Source organism: Capricornis sumatraensis, chromosome 10 (genome assembly GCF_032405125.1).
Source record: "Capricornis sumatraensis isolate serow.1 chromosome 10, serow.2, whole genome shotgun sequence".
Lineage (NCBI taxonomy): Eukaryota > Metazoa > Chordata > Mammalia > Artiodactyla > Bovidae > Capricornis > Capricornis sumatraensis.
Window position 1 is genome coordinate 52,422,694 of NC_091078.1, and position 21,191 is coordinate 52,443,884.

The 21,191-nt window shown below is 48.8% G+C and overlaps 2 protein-coding genes across 4 annotated transcripts in view; both read left to right on the top strand.

Moving 5' to 3' along the window:
- CMTM8 (CKLF like MARVEL transmembrane domain containing 8) overlaps window positions 1-8,141 on the top strand; it is a 95,840-nt gene extending 87,699 nt beyond the window's left edge. The window contains exons 2-4 of one of the 2 annotated variants that reach the window (XM_068982743.1): window positions 788-961; window positions 5,778-5,894; window positions 7,472-8,141. In XM_068982743.1, coding sequence (XP_068838844.1) covers window positions 788-961; window positions 5,778-5,894; window positions 7,472-7,555 — 375 coding nt within the window. In that variant the 3' untranslated portion in view covers window positions 7,556-8,141. The remainder of the gene's footprint in view (window positions 1-787; window positions 962-5,777; window positions 5,895-7,471) is intronic. The other variant, XM_068982745.1, reaches the window with a different exon arrangement.
- An 8,710-nt stretch (window positions 8,142-16,851) lies between these two features.
- The window catches only part of CMTM7 (CKLF like MARVEL transmembrane domain containing 7), a 44,062-nt gene continuing 39,722 nt past the window's right edge, over window positions 16,852-21,191 (top strand). For both annotated transcript variants that reach the window (XM_068982012.1, XM_068982013.1), the window contains exon 1: window positions 16,852-17,010. In XM_068982012.1, the coding sequence (XP_068838113.1) occupies window positions 16,852-17,010 (159 nt within the window). The remainder of the gene's footprint in view (window positions 17,011-21,191) is intronic.

Here is a 21,191-nt window from a genome sequence, read left to right on the forward strand (position 1 = left end):
GAAGTCCTCCTGGGCCCTGGAAGTGCTGGGTGGGAGATGGACACTTGGTTGTGGCCTTCCTCCTTGAGAACCAGGCATCCACACAGCATGGGGCAGCAGCCTTTCTCCACTCAGTGCTGGCAGGGCGAGCCCGAAGCTCTGGGCGACTGCTGCTGGAGTAAACCCCCGGTTTGTTTCTTGTCCCCTTGATGGGTGTTGGGAACAGATTCCAGCCACAGATGTGTGTTGTTTTGTCCCTCTTTATTAGCACTAACATTTGTTGATTAATTTATTCATTCATTCATTTATGCATGCCTGCATGCTGCACCTTGAGACTTGCGGGATCTCAGCTCCCTGACCAAGGATTGAGCCCAGGCCCTCACAGTGAGAGTGTCGCGTCCTAACCACCAGACTGCCAGGGAATTCCAGGGCTGGCCTTTAAAAATCAAGATTATCAGCACGTACAAACTTGAGTTTCTGTGTTCTCCTGGGGGTAGGCAGGGAGAAAGATCGAGAGAACCAGCCCACAGCAATTGGTGGGAGCTGGGCAGAGACAAGGCGTGGACGGGCTTCCCGTTTGCCCTGGTCTCTGCGCGGCCTGCTCTGCTCATTCATTCTACCTTTCTGGTGTTTGCGGGAATGTGAATTTGCCCCCCAGTCGCATTTGTTACCTGTTTCCATATGTATGCATGAAAGTTGTAGTTGACACTTTGTCTAATTGGTGTTTTCCTCTGTGTCCACTTCCTCCTCCTCCTTTATTTTCTCTTCCATCTCCCTTTTCCTTCCCACTGCCTCTCCCGCTTGACAGGTTCTGGGACTGCTGGTGTGGACGCTCATTGCTGGAACGGAGTACTTCCGGGTCCCTGCCTTTGGCTGGGTCATGTTCGTCGCTGTGTTTTACTGGGTCCTCACCGTCTTCTTCCTCATCATCTACCTAACGATGACCTACACCAGGATCCCCCAGGTGCCCTGGACCACGGTGGTAAGCAAACCGCAAGTGTTCTTCCTGTCCGTTGCCCCTTAGGTGGGGTGGAGTGTAGTCCTCCAGTCAATTTGCGATTGTCTCTATGCCAGTAAAGCAGAGGGCAAAGCCAGGGAGAGCCCAGCACTGGTGTTTTACACCTGAGTGTGGAGCATCATGTTGGAAGGTCCAAGAATTCCTTTTAGGCAAAGTAGCAAACTGGTCCTCAGAAGACTGAACCAAGAGGAGCTCTGTTCTCTTGTGTAACCTCTTGGGTTATTAATTCTCAATAAACACTGACCCTGGATACAGGTGGGTCAGGGCACAGCCGCAGCAGATCTTTCGTCCTTCCAGCCCCTTCTGATGTCATGGCTTTAAGTCCTTGATATTGAGATGCAAAGAGTTAGAATGAAAAATGAAAGACGCTGTTAGAACAACTAGGTGTGCTCATATTTGGGAGCAGGAGCGGGCAAAAGTGACTGGATTGCGGTCCCGACTCCATGCAGGATGCAGGATAACTAAGGGAAACACAGAGTCCGGAGATGCGGGCCGTGGATAGGTGAGAAAACGTACGGATTACAGAACCGCAGTCTGCTTGGACACCAGAACAATACCCTAGACAGTCAGTGGCAGAAATTTCTTGCAGTTCTAGAGGCGAGACGTCTAGGATTAGGTGTCAGTGGAGTTGGTTTCTGGTGAGAGCCCTCTTCCTGGCTTGCAGGTGCCTGCCAGTCTTGCTGTGTCCTCACATGGCAGAGAGAGAAGAGGGGATGTGAACTCCCTTTCATTTCTTAGAAGGGTGCTAACCCTCTCAGGTGGGCCTCACCCTCATGACCTCCTCTGACCCTAAATACCTCGAAGGCCCCTTAACCTAAAACTATTGCATTGAGGGTTAGGGCTTCAGCATATGAATTTGGGGGAAAAACATTCAGTCCATAATATTCTGCCCACCCAAATCACACCCATCTCACAGGCAGAGTACATTCATTCCATCTCAGCATCCCTCAAACTCATTCCAGCATCAACTAAAATCTAGGTCCAAAGTCTAGGGACTTTCCTGGTGCTCCAGGAAAGCACCTGATGCTTCCAGTGCAGAGGACATGAGCTTGATCCCTGATCAGGGAATTAATATCCTTCATGCCACACATAAAAATAAATAAAAAATAAAGATAAATCAGACCTGCTAATCAGATTAGCAGGTGCTAATCCTGCTTAAAAACCAACTCCCCCCCCCCCACCCAAACCAAAGTCTCCTTTAAATATTATCTGTGTCAGATATGGGTGAGACTTGAGGTACTGTTCACCCTGAGGCAAAATTTCTCTCCAGCTATGAACCTGTGAAACCAGGCAAGTTGAGTGCTTCCAAAATACAGTGATGGGACAGATACTCCCATTTCAAAAGGGAGAAATAGGAACGAAGGAAGGCGTGACAGGTCTCCAGCAAGCCCAGAAAGTTACCAGGCAAATTCCATCTGATCTTAAGGCTCCATAATAATCCTTTTTGGTTCAGTGCGCTATCTTCTGGATCCATCGGGAGAGCAATGTCACCCCAGTGCCTCTGCAGGGTCCCTCCCCCTGGGACACTGGGGGGGACATGCTGGATCACAGAACCAGAGAGGTAGCCCCACCCTTTGAAACTGAGGGGGAACCACCCTGCCCAGTGGGCCCATGACAGGAGAACCAGCCCCGATGATCTCTGAATCGCCTTTATTTCTGTGAAAGATAAAGCTGTGTCATATAGTTCTGTGGTTCTGTCCTGCAGAATCCAAGTTCAGCTCCCCTCCTTCATTCTGGCCTATCTCCATCCCCTTCTGTTCAAACTGGAAGTGTTTCTGCTGATATAATCCCTTACTTATTCATGGCTTCTACTGAGATTATTATTCAACTAAATTGTGCCAAGTTGTGTCCAACTTTTTGTGACCCCATGGGCTGCAGCACACCAGGCTTCCCTGTCCTTCACCATCTCCTGGAGTTTGCCCAAACTCATGTCCACTGAGTCAGTGATGCCATCCAACCATCTCATCTCTGTTGCCCTCTTTTCCTGCCTTCAGTCTTTCCCAGTATCAGGGTCTTTCCCAGTGAGTCTGTTCTTTGCATCAGGTGGCCAAAGTATTTGGAGCTTCAGCTTCAGCATCAGCCCTTCCAATGAATATTCAGGGTCGATTTCTTTTAAGATTGACTGGTTGGATCTCCTTGCAGTCCAAGGGACTCTTAAGAATCTTTTCTAACACCCCAATTCAAAAGCATCAGTTCTTCAGCACTCAGTTTTCTTTATGGTCCAACTCTCACATCCATACATGACCACTGGAAAAACGATAGCTTTGACTAGACGGATCTTTGTTGGCAAAGTAATGTCTCTGCTTTTTAACACACTGTCTAGGTTGGTTGTAGTTTTTCTTGTTAATTCTAGTTCCAAAATCTGTACCCAACTCTCTGCCCCAAATTCTGTATTTATCAGGGTTCTCTAGACAAATAGAAGTAATAGAATGTTTATCTATATAAAAAGATTTGCTCCAAGAATCGGCTCATGGGCTTATGGAGCCTAAGACATCCCGAGACCTGCAGACAGCAAGCTGGAGGCCCAGGAGAGCTAATAGGCCTGAGAACCAGGAGAGCTGCTGTTGTAAATTCTAATCCAAAAGCTAGCAGGCTGGAGACCCAAGAAGACCTGAAGTTTCAGTTGAAGTCCAAAAGCAGGAACAAAGACTGGTGGTCCCAGCTCAAGGCAGTCTGGCAGGAGTTCCCTCTTACTCACAGGAAGGCCAGCCTTTCTTTGGAGTTAGGCCGTTACTGACTAGGTGTGGCCCACCCATACTGGCAGGGGCAGTCTGCTTTACCCGGTTGGTCTCCTGATTCAAACATCGATCTTATCTAAAAACACCTTGATACACATCCAGAATAGTGTACCAGCATAAGTTAACACGTCAGACTAACCATCCCAGCGCTTTGTGTGACACATACTAAAGTGGGGGGATGTACCGAGTGGGACGCCCACGTCTGTATTTGGGGAAGCAGATTGACTGACTCCCACCTGTTTACCCAGAAACAAAAGTGAGGATTCCCCATGAAGACCTTCAAGAACCGGGTGTAGTTTCTGAGAGTCAAGTTCATAGTGGTCCCACACATGCCTGGGGCAATAGAGGCAGCCCTGGGGGAACTGGCACCCTGCTTCCCAGGCAGCCGCAGGGAAGACTGCCTCGTTTGGTTGAGGGAGTCATGGAAGGCTGCCACCCCGAAGCTGTGGCACAGGGGATCCAGGTGAGGGCGAATCACAGTGAGTTGGGGAAATTTAAGGAAAGCTGATTTGGAGGAAGAGGAGTCTTGAACCAGGTCTCGAGGAAAACGCTTCAGTGCTGGGAAGAAGATGAGCCTGGAAAGGGTAACATGGGAGCCAGTGCTCCAGATGTGGGAATGGGCAGGACCCTGACTTCCACCTCTGCCCAAGGCTCAGTTCCAAGCCGATGCTCTGGACCAGAGGCTGGCAAACTTTCTCTGTCACAGTCATTCAGCTCCGCTTACGTGGGAGAGCTGCCTTAGACAGACACTTAGTAAATGAGCAAGCATGACTGTGCTCCAGCAAAACCTTTTACATAAAGACTGGCAGGTAGGAGACCTCCCTGGAGGTCCAGTGGTTAAGACTCAGAGCTCCCAGTGCAGAGGGCACGGGTTCAATCCCTGATTGGGGAGCTAAGATGCCCACATGTTGTGAGCGGTGCAGGCAAAAAAGTTAAAAAAAAAACTGGTAGACTTGAGTTTCTCTGGCCTTTTCACACATGGGTGAGCAGCCCTGATGGGGAGGCGATGGTCTTTCTTGAAGCAACAAAGTGATTAAACACTTCTGAAGGGGCTCCAAGTCTCATTCTGCTGACTGCTAGTCAGGATTCTTTATCTTGCTGACCTTCAGCCTAGAGCATCTATTAGTCTCTCTCTCCTCCAAGCCTAAGATTCCTTCATTGATCTATTACATTAAAAATTTAAAACATTGCCTGTAATGTTACTTTTTTTTTCACTTGTTTAATGATGCTTCCTTCTGAAACTCCCTGGTTTTAAAATGCTCTGATTTGCATTTTCAGAATTTGTCATCATGAGGCATGTCCCCATTCTACCATAAAGAAGCTGAGGTTTGAAGCCTCCTGACTTTGCGCAGGTTCACACACATCTGGGCCCATGTCTCTCGACTTCCACCTAGCAGTATTTTTCTGCCAGCATCCTGCTCGGGGTGTTTCTCTGCCCGAGAAGTAATTAGAACCCTGGCCAGCAGCCAGGAGACCCCTTCACATCAGGAGCTGCACGCTCACACATGTGAGGAGACCAGAAGGTCAGACAAATGAGTGTAAACTCAGAGAATATGGAATCCTTGCCACCCAGACCCACGGACTTAAACAACTGCAGAATATTCTTCAACTAGAAATAAGCTGTGTTCCCAGACTCTCTAGGTCTTCTCTTGTTGGCTTTTCCCCCCTCCCTGGAGAATCCTGAAATCTGGGTTTCTGTCTCAGCTCCCCCATTTTGGAGATGTTCGCAGCCAAATTTTGGAAATTTCATGTACTGCCAGTAGATGCCAATAAAGATCAGGTGTGTCTGGCCTCTAGTTGGGACATTTTATTTGCTCTCATTGAGGAGCCCTTTGCAAACCCTCATGCCTGTGTGAGTGGAGGAGTAGCATGCAGAAGGGACCCCTAGGCGCCAAGGAGCCGCCTTCTCATTAGCCTTGTCCCCGGCCTTCTTCCCGCGTCCGCATGAGCGCCTTGCCAAGTGCGATTCTAGCTGCTTCTGGGGTCTGGGGGTGCCCGGACCTTCCCAGGCTCCCTCAACACTCTGCACCTCTGCTTCCCAGGGTCTGTGGTTTAACGGCAGTGCCTTCGCCTTATACCTCTCAGCTGCTATTGTGGACGCATCTTCCGTCTCCCCGGAGAGAGACAGTCACAACTTCAACAGCTGGGCAGCTTCGTCGGTGAGTGAGCCTGTCATCCCGGGGGTCTCCTCCTCCCCGAGGCCGGCTGCGGATCAGAGGGAAAAGGACAAAGTTACCTGCAGAACTTCCCAGGTGGCTCGGCAGTAAAGAAAGCGCCTGCCAGTGCAGGACACACAGGAGATGCGGGTTTGATCCCTGGGTCAGGAAGATCTCCTGGAGATGGAAATGGCAACCCACTCCGGTGTTACAGCCTGGAGAATCCCATGGACAGAGGAGCCTTGTGGCTACAGTCCATGGGGTCACAAAGAGTTGGACGTGACTGGGTGACTGAGGACACATCACCTGTAGGGAAAAGCATCACCTGCCGGGGGGACTCCTTGGCAGTGAACTTCTGCTTGGAGTATCATGGGGCCTCCTGATGGCCTGGAGTGTGAAGAGGCTGAAATAGTACACTGGAGTGGAAGCCAGACTCTGGAACAAAACAAGTATCTGTGGGAGAAAAATCATTTGAGGCGTTCTAAGAATAATTCTGCTGCCTACAGCATCAGTCTGGGGAGAGACAGAGATGAGCACTTTAGGATTCTGTTTAAGTAGAAATTGTTGTTTACACCCTAACGATGCCTGGAGGGATAAACCCTAGCGGAGCTTCCTTCCAGGGACTGTGATGGTCCATGAGGGGTGTGGGATGAGAGGCTTCTGCTTTTTAATTCATGTACTTCTGTACTGTTGGTATTTTTAAATCATGTGTATTTTTCAAATTTAAAAAACTAACTTTAAAAGTTTCTCTGAGATTGGCCTTGAAATATTTCATCAGCATCAGAAGTGTTAGGGGGAGTGGGCAGTTAGACAGGAAGGCCAGCAGGGTGATGTTAAAGCTGACGGATGATACGTGGGTGTTTATTGTACCAGTGCTTTAAACTGATATTTCAAAATCTCTGCATGCATGCATACCAAGTTGCTTCATTCATGTCTGACTCTTTGTGACCCCATGGACTGTAGCCCACCAGGCTCCTCTGTCCATGGGATTCTCCAGGTAAGGATGGAGTGGGTGCTTTACCCTATTAGAAGATAAACAGCATGAGTCCACATGAGATTAAAAAGCACGGGTTGTTGTAGTTAACGCACACAGCAAGACTCAGCTGGGCTGTTTATCCATCCTATTATCTATAGGATGGATAAACAGCCAGGTCCTACTGTATAGCACAGGGAACTATATTCAATACCCTGTGATAAACCATAATGGAAAAAAATATGAGAAAGATACATATATATATATATATATATATAGGCGTCCCAGGTGGCGCTAGTGGCAAAGAACCCTCCTGCCATCGCAGGAGATGGAAGAGACACGGGTTCAATCTCTGGGTTGGGAAGATCCCCTGGAGGAAGGCAGGGGATTGGAGTAAAGCTACAGGCTTCCCAGATAGTTCCAAGAAAGAAAAACAGCCCAAATCCATTCCAGAAGGAAGGTAATTGAACCAATAAAGCGGTTTTAGATGAGAAAACTTGGAGTCCAGGGATGCTGTAAGTACATTATTCGATGGAAGTGAAGTGGTAGCTTTTGCTAATTGGGATGAATTCTAAACCCCCTTTCTACTGTGTTTTGTTTTCTCCAGTTCTTCGCCTTCCTGGTCACCATCTGCTACGCTGGAAACACATATTTCAGTTTTATAGCTTGGAGATCCAGGACCATACAGTGATTCACCATTTTGAAAATTAAAAGGGGGTGGGGGGGAAGGAAGACTCACTATAAAACAAACAAACAAAAAACAAACCTGTAGGTATAATGTATATTTCCAGAGATTTGTATTTAACTAATGTTTTTATATACTTAGTTAAATTTGCTCACACTGGTTTGTTACAATTAAACTGGATACTTATTTGCTGTAGCTTCTAATGACTGTCTTAACTATCTTGTTGCTGTCTTTACAGACCTTATTTTCTTAGGCAATGTAGAAAGAGATGAACTGCTGATACGAAGAATGCATCAAGTTCATAAACCAAACTTTTAAAAATGCTAGATTCTTTTTGACTAAATGTTGCAGAATTGAGGGTAACATGGTGTCTCATTCAAGAAAGGAGACCTTTCACTGAAGCCTGAGGCTGGGGGCTGCCAGGAGTTCTTCACCCTCACGGGGCTGCCCAGGGTTGATACTGCTGGGAGACACTGTCCACAGGCCAGTGTGTCAGAGCGATCCATCTCCCCAAGCCTGGGGGTCATTGGCATCCATGATTCTCACACGCTGACTGGTTGGCACCAAAAGCATCTAATGGCCACTAACCTTGGAGCTTAGTAATGAGCTCCCCTTAAGCGATGCTCTGAGCACAGTGGCTGATGCGCTGCTGGTTGGTTTTTCTAACACTGATTAAAATAAACCCGTAACCATTAAAAGAAAAAATACTTGCCTGTACCTTAAAACCGTCCTGCTGACCCCAGAGACAGAAGTACCACATTGAGCGGAACATGGGTGACCCAAAGGTCCCAAATCTCTAGGCTCCAGCCTAAATAGTTTGTAACATTGTTATCAGGTCTTAGGAGACAGGGGGAAGATGCCCGTTTGGGAGGCAGATGTGCACTCAGAGGAAGTGTTCTCGGCCAGGATGGCTCTTGCTGGCACGGCAGTGTATCTTCAGTGATTTTTCTAACTGAGCCTCTTTTGAAAAACAGAAAGCCACAGAAACGTTGGTGTAGTTGGTGAGCAGGAGCGGGTTCAGCCGAACACTCTGTGGACGCAGCCCCGTGGCCCCCGCCGTTCTGCTCGTGTGGCGGAGCCATTTCTTTCGCTTGTGTGTTTGTGCTGGTTTCCCTGTTCCTCTCATTCCTCCCTGTATAAGAAGGAGAGCTGGGATTTCTCCAGTGTCTAATGACACCCACCCCAGACCTTTGAAAGGAACAGTGAAGAATGTTCTTGGCTTGTGGGTCCAAAGTGGTTGCGGGGAGGGGACACCAGGAAGGAGGGGGGTGTGGGGCAGGGGAAGCCTGTCTGAGTCCCACCTGTAGTCTCGATGCTTCGGCTTCTGCAGCTCACACCTGCAGCTGACCGGAGCTGCCCGTGATCTTCCTGGAGTTTTGTTCCCAGGCATCACCCGGACAGCCTGCGACTTGCTAGTTTTGCAGGAAAAGCTGAGATAACTAGTCAGGGTGTGTGCACCACCTCTCTCCATCTTTCCCTCTCACACTCACAGAAGCCTGTTCACCTTCCACATACCTTCCGTGTATCCATTTTTCTTAAATTGAAATACAGTGGGTTTACAGTGTTGTGTTTTAAGTGCACAGCGAGTGATACACTTTAACATATACATAAGCATATATATTCTTTTTTTTTACATTATCTCACATTACCGGGTGGATTTTTAAGTACTTTGTATTGCAGGTAAGCCTCCTTGAAAGGCAGAAAAACTGTAACCTAAGAGGTCTGTTTCTGTCATGAGGAAGAAGCCTGTTTTTATGATGTGTGTGTGTGTGTGTGTGTGAGATTTCTACAACCATGGCCACATTTATAGGAAGTAACTTCTGGGGTAAAAGATTTCGTTAGCCAACTTGAAATAGCCGCCAAATAGACTACAACCAACTGTGGACCTTTCCTAAACTGGCAGCACCAAAGGGATCAATTTCAAGGGATCTATTTCAAGAGATCAGTGTTTCATCTCTGTCCATGCGGGGTGTGGGGGACTTGCCTTCACGTCTCTATTTGTGGCTTTTCAAGAGCACGACCCTTAGTGTTGCCTTGAAAGTTCACCTCCAAAAAACCACCCAAAAAACAAAAAGCATTTATTTTTAGCTGAAAGGAAGTTCTTATTTCTTGTTTTGAGTGCTGACTTTGTTCGTTAATAATTTTTAAGTGTGAATTTTTAGACAACAAAATGATTCTCTGCTGAAGCTGTAAGTTTTGAGCTGGGTTTAATTTTTCTCTGGAAAAAGAAGGAATTAAAAAAAAAGCAAAGCCACACGCAACACAGCCCGCATAACAAGAAGAGTAGTTTTCTGGGGATGAGAAATATTATTCCAAGTACAGTAGAATGTGCTTACACTCTGTCTTAGCCCTCCCAGCACCATCACATTCTCTTTCATAGAACTGAGGGGGGCGGGTTTCATTTGATGTATTTACCCACTCATGACAAATCAATGAAATGCTTTAGGCATTTAATTTCTCTCTATGGCTATTTCCAACTCTTGGCCCCACAAGGTAAATGTTTAGCCAATATTTTAAAACTGTAAGAAAATCTAGAGGCAAGAATGTTCGGCATCAGTTACCTTTGTACATTTTTAAATTCTCCCTTCATAGGAGACTCCCCACAGGGTATCAGTGCACAAGCATGTTAAATACACAAGCTATCTCTGCACAGACATTTAACAACACTAACTGAAGATGCAGCCCTGGGTAGGAAATCAATTTAAAAGTCTGAATTTCTGTTCCCTAGACAATTCTTAAATTGAAAAGAGATTTTCACAGGAAAAAAAAACAATCCAGGCACTCCTCATTTTATTGCCCTTCACTTTACAGATACCGTGTTTTAGACAAACTGAAGGTTTGAGGCAACCCTATGTGGACCAAGTCCATTTTTCCAGTAGCATTTCCTCACTTCATACCTGTGTCGCATTTTAGTAATTCTCCCAGTATTTCAAACTTTCTCATTATTATGTTTCTTACAGTGATCTGTGATCTTTGATGTTACTATTTGTTTTCAGGTGCCACAAACCGTGCCCATATAAGATGATGAATTTAACCCATAAATGTGTGTGTCCTGACTGCTCATTCCCCATCGCTCTCCTTCTCTATAGGCCTCCCTGTTCCCTCAGACAACAGTATTGAGATTAGGCCAGTTAATAACCCTGCAGTGGCCTCTTAAGTGTTCACGTGAAAGGAAGAGTTCCATGTATCTCAGTTTAAATCAAAAGCTAGAAATGATTAAGCTTAATGAGGAAGGCATGTCGAAAGCCCAGACAGGCTGAAAGCTTAGCCTCTTGTGCCAAACGGCCAAGTTGCAAATTCAAAGGAAAGGTTCCTGAAGGAAATTAAAAGTGCTATTCCGGTGGACACAAGAATGATAAGAAAGGGAAATAGCCTAATTGCTGATATGTAAGTTTTTGGGGTCTGTGTAGAAAGAAGATCAAAACAGCCACTTTTCTTGAAGCAGGGGAAAAATAAAAGCCTAATCCAGAGCTAGGTCATAACTCTTTTTAATTCTAGGAAGGCTGAGAGAGATGAGGAAGCTGCAGAGGAAAAGTCTGAAGCTAGCAGAGGTTGGTTCATGAGGTTTAAAGAAAGAAGCCATCTCTTTAAAGTTGGAGGTGAAACAGCAAGTGCTGACGTAGAAGCTGCAGCAAGCTGTGCAAAAGACCTAGATAATTCATAAACATGGCCACTCTAAATAACAGATTTTCAATGTAGACAAGTCAGGCTTCTATTGGAAGAAGATGCCATCCAGGACTTTCAGAGCTGGAGAGAAGTTAATGCCTGGCTTCAAAGCTTCAAGGGACAGGTTGACTTTGTCATTAGGGGTGAAACACAGCTGGTGATTTTAAGTTTAGTGTTCATTTACCATTCTGAAAATCCTAGGGACCTTAAAGTGAAAGTGTTAGTCGCTCAGTCGTGTCTGACTCTTTGCGATCCCATGGACTGTAGTTCATCAGGCTCATGAAATTCTCCAGGCAAGAGTACTGGAGTGGGTTGCCATTTCCTCCCCCAGGGGATCTTCCCAATCCAGGGATCGAACCCTGGTCTCCCACCATGCAGGCAGATTCTTGACCGGCTGAACCACCAGGGAAGCCCCAGGGACCTTAAGGGTTATGCTGTATCCACCCTGCCTGCGCTCTCCAGTGAAACAACAAAAGCCTGGATGACAGCACCTCTGTTGACAGCATGGTTTGCTGGCTACTTTAAGCCCACCATTGAGACGCACTGCTCAAAAGAAAAAAAGATTCCTTTCCAAATATGACTGCTTATTGATAAGCCACCAGGTCACCCAAGAGCTCTGGTGGAGATGAACACGAGATTAATGTTGTCATGCCTGCTGACACGACACCCGTTCTATAGCCTGTGGATCATGGAGTCATTTCGGCTTATTATTTAAGAAATACATTTTGTAAGGCTTTGACTGCTGTAGATGGTGATTTCTCTGACAGATCTGGGCGAAGTCAGTTGAAAACCTTCTGGAAAGGACTGTTTTTTAACAACTGGTGTCACTTAGAATATTTGTGATTCATAAGAAGAGGTCAAAAGAGCCACATTGCCAGCAGTTTGGAGAGAGTTGGTTCCAGCCGTCGTGGAGGACTTTGGGGGATCGAGGCTTCAGCAGAGGAAGTAACTGTGGATGTGGTGGAAGTGCAGGAGAGCCAGTTAGAAGTGGAGCCTGGAGCCTTCCCTGGCTGTCAGTGGTTAAGACTCCGAGCTCTCAGTGTGGGGGGGGCTCAGGTTTGATCCCTGCTCGGGGAACGAAGGTCCCACATGCTGTGAAGCAGCCAAAAACGAGCCAACCAACAGCTGGGGCTGGGTTGCTGCCTCTCCTCTCCTGATGAAACTCTAATGGATGAGGAGTTGCTTATGGATGAGAGAAGACAGTGGTCCCTTGAGATGGAATCTGCTCCTGGTGAAGAGGCTACGAAGACTGTTGAAATGAGAACAGAGGATTTAGAATATTACATAAACTCAGCTGCTGAAGCAGCAGCAGGATTTGAGAGGACTAACTCCACTTCTGAAAGAATATCTATGGGTAAAAGCTATCAAAGAACACTAGCAAGTGCAGAAATCATTTGTGAAAGGAAGAGTCCATCGATGAGGCAAACTTCAGTGTTGTCGTATTTTAAGAATAAGACGGCCACCCCAAAATTCAACAGCCACCGCCTTGATCAGTCAGCTGCCATCAACATCCAGGCCAGACCCTCTACCAGCAAAGAGCTTATGATTTGCTGAAAGCCAGAGGATTGTTAGCGTTTTTTAGTGGAAAAGCATTTTTTAAATTATGTACATTGTTTTTTAGACATAGTGCTAATAATAGGCTATAGTATAAACAGAACTTTTATATGCCCCGAGAAACCAAAAAAATTTGTGTGACTCATGGTTATGGTCCGGGACCAAACCCGCCCGATCTCCGAAGAAAGCCCATATCGGCCTAAATACACACAGGTGCGCACTGAAAGAGCAACCTGGGAAATATTTCCTGACTTGGTGTTGCATAAATATTCTGGCTACGTTCTGCTGCCGAAGTGAATTGTAAGCGTACAGAGGTTAAAGAAGGTAGGTGACTCTTCCAGTGCTGGTGACTTTTGGGCAACGGGAAAGATCAGAATATCTGTTGTTAAAAGTAAACAAGTATTTGGTGTATATAAAAGAGTATCAGGTTTGAGGGAAAATGCTTGGCAACCCAGAGGTGATGATTTTTCAGAAACTTACGGTGAGAGGCAGGAAAGTTGAGGCATTCACTCATTCCATCTGGAAGGTGCGTTTCGTGTCAGTGGCAGACTTCTTTTCTAGAATATTTAGAGTAGCAGTTAAGTCAGGATGTCGCAGACCTTGCCGCTGCGTCCTCAGCGTCTTCCTCTTGTCATCTGACTGCCCTAGTTTTTTTTTCAGTATCCACACCACCCACTTACACCCCAGCAACTTCAGGGAAAGCCAGCTCCACTGTGCTCTGGGTTGGAGCGTGTGGCCAGGGCTAAGCCCATCCCACCCTGGCCGCAGCAACTGGCTCAGGCAGGAGCATGTGACCCAGGCTTGCTGGAGAGTTCCGAGGCAATGTACAAGCGGGAAGTTGTTGACAGTTATCTTGTGACCATGAGGAGGAGCCAGCCATGGGATGAAGGCAACAGGAAGAAAGATAAAGATGGAAAGATACTTCATGATGACACGGCTGAACCTCCTGCTCCTCCAGCCTATTGGATAGAAAACAGCTATACTGTGAGAAAAGGAACTAGGTGAAAACTACATAGGCTGTGGGAATGAAGTGGCACAACATTCCCAGAAATCTGAGTGTGTGTGTGTATATATATATACACACATATGAAGAGTCTTAAAAATATTCATTCCCTTTGATTTGGGGATCCTTCTCTTAGGAGTCTTAAGATTCATGCCCAAAGATGCTAATCCTGGTCTTATGTATAATAGAAAAAAAATGAGCCTAAAACCCTAACAGTAGGAGAATGATGGGTCAATAAATCACTGAATGAAACTTTATAAATGAATGCAGTACAATCCAAGTTTATTCAGAATCAGAATTGGCTAGCACCATCATTAGTGATTTAACTTTGTATTTCTCTGGGCCAGGAAGATCCCCTGGAGAAGGAAATGGCAACCCACTCCAGTACGCTTGCCTGGAAAATCCTATGGACCAAGGAGCCTGGTAAGCTATAGTCCATGGGGTCGCAAAGAGTCGGACACGACTAAGCGACTGACACTTGTATTTTTAACACATTTTTTAAGCTGTGCTTGAACTGTGGTTGGTAGGTTGATTACGAAATTGAAAATCAGTTGTTAAAGTGCTGTCTCTTTAAATACATAGAATGAAAAAAAAGCTATACACACAAAAAAAACATCAATGCTGCCACGAAAAAGTCTTTGTGAGGAATTTCTAACAGGAAATTGTGGTATGATTCAGAGCTTAATTGTAAAGGATCATGGGGTGATTTTTTAATTTCTTTGTTCAGACGTAATTTTAATTTAATAGAACAGTGAAATTGATCTGAGCTGTTTGATGGTCACAGTTATTCTGGGGCTGCATGGCTGTGCTGTGATCAGATGTGCCTGACTCTTTGCAACCCCATGGACTATAGCCAAGTTAGTGGGCCCCCTCACTCTTGAGAGTGCACCCACCTAACCCCTTTGCTCCCCAGGGGGCAGCCCTTCTCACCAAAAGGGCATCACATTGTGTAGACATCTCCATGTACTTGGCCACAGGTCTGGTCTGTGGAGCCTCTTAACACTCCAGATCAGCAGACGGCTCTTGTGCTGCCAAGCCTCTCGCTCCAGCTTTTTAAAAAAGAAAAAATTATTTAGTTGCACTAGCTCTCAGTTGTGGCATGCAGGATCTAGTTCCCTGACCACGGATCGAACCCCGGGTCCCCTGTATTGGGAGCATGGAGTTTTAGTCCCTGAACCACCAGGGTAGTCCCTCTCACTCAGGCTTTTAAGTGATCGTGATAAAGTGATTAACACAGAATGGGCCACCACCAGTGATTACGTCTGATTGAGGCTGGGTGGCACGTGGGCCAGCGGCAGTCAGGGAAACCCAGCCAAGTCTCGGCTTCACTGGACTTGGAAATGACAGTGGTTCACAAACTCTGAAATGCATCTGATTCATGTAGGAGGTTGAGGGCCGATCTTGCCAGAACACAGGTTGCTGAGTCTCATACCCGGAGGTTCTGATTCAGCAGGTCTGGGCAGATGGAGAGGGGAAGCGGTGAGAATTTGCATTTCTCACAAGTTCCCAGGTGATGCTGGGAACACAGATCGAAAATCACTGATATAGGAGATTGGTGGCCCCTGGAAGGAAGAGTAATCCAGTGCTAGTTTCTTTTTTGCTTCCCTGAAGCCTTCACAGCAACAAAGACCTCATGTTGTCTCCACAGTGTGTTGTGACCCCTTGGAAAAGCACAGAAGCGAAGATGTGAAACTGTATAGAAAATGACATGCGATGTCAGCTTCGTGCCCGCAGCATCTGAAGCTGTCACAGAGCACCTGCATAACTGTCACATTGTCACAGCAGCCCTGAGGTGCAGTTACCTTTGTTTTAGAGAATGAAATGGAAGTACCAGGCACCATGACTGTCGTCTAAACAGAAAACAGATATTGGAGGCAGTTTCTTTCTTTGGTCATGAAAACTTTCTAGTGTACACGAAAGTAGAGAACGTGGTGTCATGAATCCCCGAATGCTTCAGCTTTGGCAATGACTGGTTCTCAGACTTGAGCATTCAGTAGAATCACCTGGCAGACTTGGCAAAGCAGAGATTTCATGAGTTATCTCTACTTTCTAGAATTATCAAAGGACTTCTCCAGTGGTCCTGCGGTTAAGATGCCAAGCTCCCACTGTAGGGGGCCTGGGATCTTAGTTGGGGAACTAAGGTTCCGCATACCACATGGTCCGACTGAAAAAATTATCAAGACTTATCAAGTTAGCACTGGTATCCAGTGATCTCATGAGGTAGGATTTTGTGTTGTGTGGAAACATTTGGTGGTTTGATGACTGATACCATCTCCTTTCAGTGATCCTGCTTGCTCGTTTAAAAAATAACCCAGAACGCAGGAAACAGCATCTCTCTTGGATAGCAGTTTGACAGCTTCTTATAGAGAGAAACCTGTGCTCACTTTGTGACCCAGCAAACCCATTGATAGTTGCCCCCCCACACACACAAATGAGAGCTTCTGACCACCAAAAAAATTTCACCAGAATGGTCACAGCTTTATAGGGTAAAATGGGATTTATCTCGATGCATCCTGTCGAGTGAAAGAAGCCAGAAAAAATGAGAATATTATGTCAAGTCTATCAAATCCGAGAAGAAGCAAAACGAATCTATAGCGACAGGAAGTGGGAAAAGAGCACGATGGAACTTTTCCCCCGTGGGCGGTGATTACACAGATGTAGATTCACATACAGAACAATTAACAGAGCTGAACACGGAAGGTTCGGGCATTTCGGTGAGTGTAGTTTACACTTCAAGAGCCCTCAGCACACATCCGCAGCCTCGCCCACACCAGATCCCAGGAGGCTCAGACCAGCTGTGCCCGGCCTCGCCCACCTCGGAAAGGCTAATACTCGGGTCATCCGTTTCCCTCGCCCCACTCTAGCTCAACTTCCGCGCCTCCCCAAGGGCGGAGGCTACAGCCGCCTTTCAGCTGCGCACCGGCCAGTGTCGCCGAGGCTGGGTGGGCGTCCTCCGCGCGGGCCCGGGGCGCGCGCGCCCCGCCCACCAAGGCCCCGCCCCGCCCCACCAGGCCCCGCCCCTCTGGTACTGGCCCTTGCCCTCCTCCGGCGGAGGCAGCCCGCGGGCAAGGGCCGCGCGATGTCGCACGCAGCCGGGCTCGTCCGCACCACGTGCAGCAGCGGCAGCGCCCCGGGAGCCGGGGCCGGCGCGGGGCCGCTGGGCGCGAGCTCCTCGGAGGGGCTGCTGGACCCCGTCTACCCCCGCACCCACGCGGCGATGCTGAAGGTGGCGCAGATGGTAAGAGAGGCCGGGGCGCGGGCCGGGGTCCCGCGGGGTGACCGCGGAGGGCGGGGTCCGGGGAGGGGACGCGCCCGCGGCGGGAGCATCGCGCCCCGGGCGGGGTCGCGCGCCGCCCCGGTCAAGTTGGAGGGGGCTTCCTCCGGCGAGGAATTCGGCGCACCCCGCGGCCGGCTCCCCCGGCCCTGCTCCGGGCTCCCAAGTTTCTCCAGCCGCTCCGCGGGGTCGGCCTGCCTGGGGCCGCAAGAAGCCACGGCCAAAGTTCCGAGCGTCTTCCTTCCTCTTCTCGGGCCGCGCCGCTTCGGCCCCGCCAGGGGGTGGGGAGTGCCGGGGGGCGGCGCTCAGGCCGCGGAAGCCGACCGCCCCCAGCTCTCTGGCCGCCGCGGCTTCCTCGCTAACCCCGCGCCGCTGGGCTTCCTGCCACCGGAGCGGCCTCGCCCGAGCGCGGGGTCCACGGCCCGGCCTTCCCGGGGGCAGAAGGTGCGGGGACCCTTGGGGCAGCTGTCCCGGGCCCTGCCCCTCGACTCCCGAGGGAGGGCCTGCCCTCGGGGCCCCTGGACGGCAGCGGTCACTCGGGAGGCCTCTGTGCTTTGTGAGGAGCGGGCATCTCCGGAAAGGGAGCCGGGCGGGACCGAGGCCGGGGCCTCCGGCAGCGCAGACCTTGCCCGGCCTGTTCCCCATTCTCTCTTCCCAAGTTTTTCTTCCTCACAATTTTAAAACCTGAAACACCTTCCCCGTTTGTCTGATGTGTTTGGAAACTCGGCCGGGCTCATTGTGATTCCACTCCAGATAATGTTTGCAGCGAGAATGGTAGAGGGGGAAAGTGGTAGTTTTGCAAGGAGGGAGGGATGGGGCTTATACGCAAGGTCATGGACCCAGAGGCCGGGCTGCCTGGACACAGGGTGAGAGCCTCGCAGGCGTCCACAGTTGTGTTACTCTGGGGGCCAAGGGCGCGTGGAGGGGACTCTGGTTTCCTGCTTAGGCCAGAACTGAAGGGAAGAGGGACTGAGTTCCCTTTTCTCAAAGAAGAGCATCTAGATGGACTAAAAATTAGGAAGTGGAAGTATTTTAGCTACTAACCAAAATAAATCAGGCACAGCTGTGTTGGCTTTGAGTGAGGCATTTTGGGGGGCTCAGGCTAAGAAATCTGATCAGCCAAATAGAGGGGACCTACCTACCTCCCCACCCACTCCAGAGTTCTTGTCTGGAGAATCCCAGGGATGGGGGAGCCTGGTGAGCTGCCGTCTATGGGGTCGGACAGAGTCGGACACGACTGAAGTGACTTGGCAGCAGCAACCTACCTCCTTATCCTTAAGCAAGATGAATGGGAGCCTTGGAAGGTGTATCAGGAGCTGAATGATGAGATTAGTGGACAAAGATTGGGGTCAGAGCCATCGATAAGTTTAATAGACACAGACAGGGGAGAAGAGAAACCACCCCTTCATTCCTCTCCTAAACTAGCCTCTTACCTTTGGCCCTTGGGCCAAGTTGCAGGTGACAGTGATGGCCCTATGCCCCAGAGAGAACAGAGACTTGGAGAATTGCATCTCTGCGTGCCCAGAGGGTTCTTACGCCTTCTTCCTTCCCTGGGGACTGCCCTGTGGCTGCAGGCCTGTTTGAGCAGACCCCCTGGGCGTGAAATTGCCGTCGCCATGGTCATATTACTACGCAGAGACCATTTAGGGCTGATCTCCTCCTCCTCCTCTTCTCTGGGAGTCCCCCCAAATCCACTACCCGAGGAAGGAATGTCCATCTGGATCCTCACAGAGTGTGAGCTGGAGCCGGGCCTCCTGGCATCATCCGTGTCCTTGAGGGGCCTGAGCTGGAAGGAGTGCCCTGGGCCCTGCAGGCATCCAGAGGCCCTTGCCCGGGGCTCCAGCAGCACTCCTCATCATTTTGTTTATTCATTAGACTTCAGTGAGTGCTGCGTTCACCTCTGTTTCTCCAGAAACAGATGGCTGTGACAAAGCCCTTGCCCTCAAGGATTCTGTGGTTTTGCTGAGGAGGCAGACTTGTCCCCAAACTGCCTGGTTGATGTGATGAAAGGTCTGTGGTTGCCCACATAAGGAAGGAAGGATGGAGGGGAGATTAAGGTGACATTTGAGTTGAATCTTGAGGGTTGAGTGTGGGTGTGTCAGGCTGGGCACGCCCTGTTGGCCTCCCAGTGACTTTATTCCGGTGATTCTGGGGAGGGGGGACGCAGAACGGAAGGAGGCAGAGTGAGATGAGGGCCAGTGATGGGCAGTTCTTCCTGACATTTAGAAAGGGGTTTATCTCTCTTATTGAGCATCTGCTCTGTTCTTACCTCTGCATAAGCCAAGCCTGTCGGAGAAGGCAGTGGCACCCCACTCCAGTACTCTTACCTGGAAAATCCCATGGATGGAGGAGCCTGGTGGGCTGCAGTCCATGGGGTCGCTAGGAGTCGGACACGACTGAGCAACTTCACTTTCACTTTTCACTTTCATGCATTGGAGAAGGAAATGGCAACCCACTCCAGTGTTCTTGCCTGGAGAATCCCAGGGACGGGGGACTGGGAGCGAAGCCAAGCCAAGCCAAGCCTGTGGAGACAAGATAGAGCCTTTCAGCAGAGACTCTGACACTTGCAGAACCATAATAGGGAAGGAGAATCAGAATGTAGTTTCATAAGCAGTGAAGATGGAAATCTAAGTGTCTTCCAGAAGCTTCCTTTTTAAAAAGTTTTTTCAGTCACACTGTGCGGCTTGTGGGATCTTAGTTCCCTAATCAGGAATTGAACCCAGGCACTCGGCAGTGAGAGCCCCGAGTTCTAACTACTGGACCACCAGAGAATTCCTAGAAGGTTCCTTTATTTACTCAGTAAATATAGAGCACCTGCTGTATGCTAGGACAGTGTGGAAGGCCCAGTGAACAAGAGGGGTCAGCCCCTGACTTCTTTATAGTGTAATTGGGAAAATAAACATTGAGTGGTTTTAAATATAAAAGTGTACACTGGGACAAAAGTTACGAAGGAGAGGCCCATAGAGCAGCAGTCCCCAACCTTTTGGGCACCAGGCACCAGTTTCATGGAAGACAGTTTTCCCGTGGACTGAAGGCGGGGGATGGTTCAGGATGATTCCCGTACATTACATTTATTGTGCACTTTATTTCTGTTATTATTACATCAGCTCCATCTCAGATCATCAGGCATTGGATCCCAGAGGCTGGGGACCCCTGCCGCAGGGAATTAACTGGGAGGTCTACCCTGTCAGGGAGGTAAGGAAGGGCTTTTCTGTGGAAGGGATATTTGGAGGATGAGGGAACAGCATTATCAGAAGAAGGAAGAGCACAGACAGGGGCTCAGTGACTGGAGGAAGGAAGAGTGATGATGGTTGGAGGGAAGTGAACAGGGCTGGGAATGGTGTGAGTGAGTGTGGAGAAACATGCCGGGACAGCCCATCCAGGGTCTGCCAGAGCGTGCTGAGAATACGGCGCTTGTTCTAAGATTATCCCGGAAGTAATCATATCAATATCAGTCGAAGCGATGGTTCTCAACCTGGGACTGCACAGCCCCCTAGGGTCATTTTGGAACTTCATGGAAATTGTCTTTTGGCCATCACTGGGATTAGGGTCGTATTCAGGATGTGTTTCATTCATTTCAACGAAGTAATGAAGGCATTGCAGCTATCCTAAAGAGAGGTGTTATCAGGAATGCTGTGGAAGGGGACTAAGTGGGTGTGCGAGTCTGGGGAGAGTGCCTGAGTTTTTCTGGCTTCCTAAAGACTTTCTAGGAGTTTGGCGCAAGTACGGACTTCCCTTGGGTATTCACAGCCCACATCCCAGATGGAGTTAGACGGTGGGGGATCGCAGCCTCTGATATAACCATGGAAAGACCTGTTAGTGGAGAATGAGCAAGCATAGCCTGTCTCAGGACTGTATGGAAGGAGGAGCCCCAGTTTGGTTCCCAAATGCAGCCGGCACTCCCATGCCCTATTTTGTGGCAGCTGGAGGGTTGAGGGCAGCAAAGAACCTCATGTTAAGAGTTTTTGACCCTTTGGAACTTCCATGGTGGTCCGGTGGCTAAGACTCCAAGTTCTTAATGCAAGGGGCCTGGCTTTGATCCTTAGTCAGGGAACCAGATCCCATATCACACAGCTAAGACCCGACCTAGCCAAAAAAAAGTCTTTCACCCCAACCCAGTCCCAGTCCAACAGCAAGAAACTGCT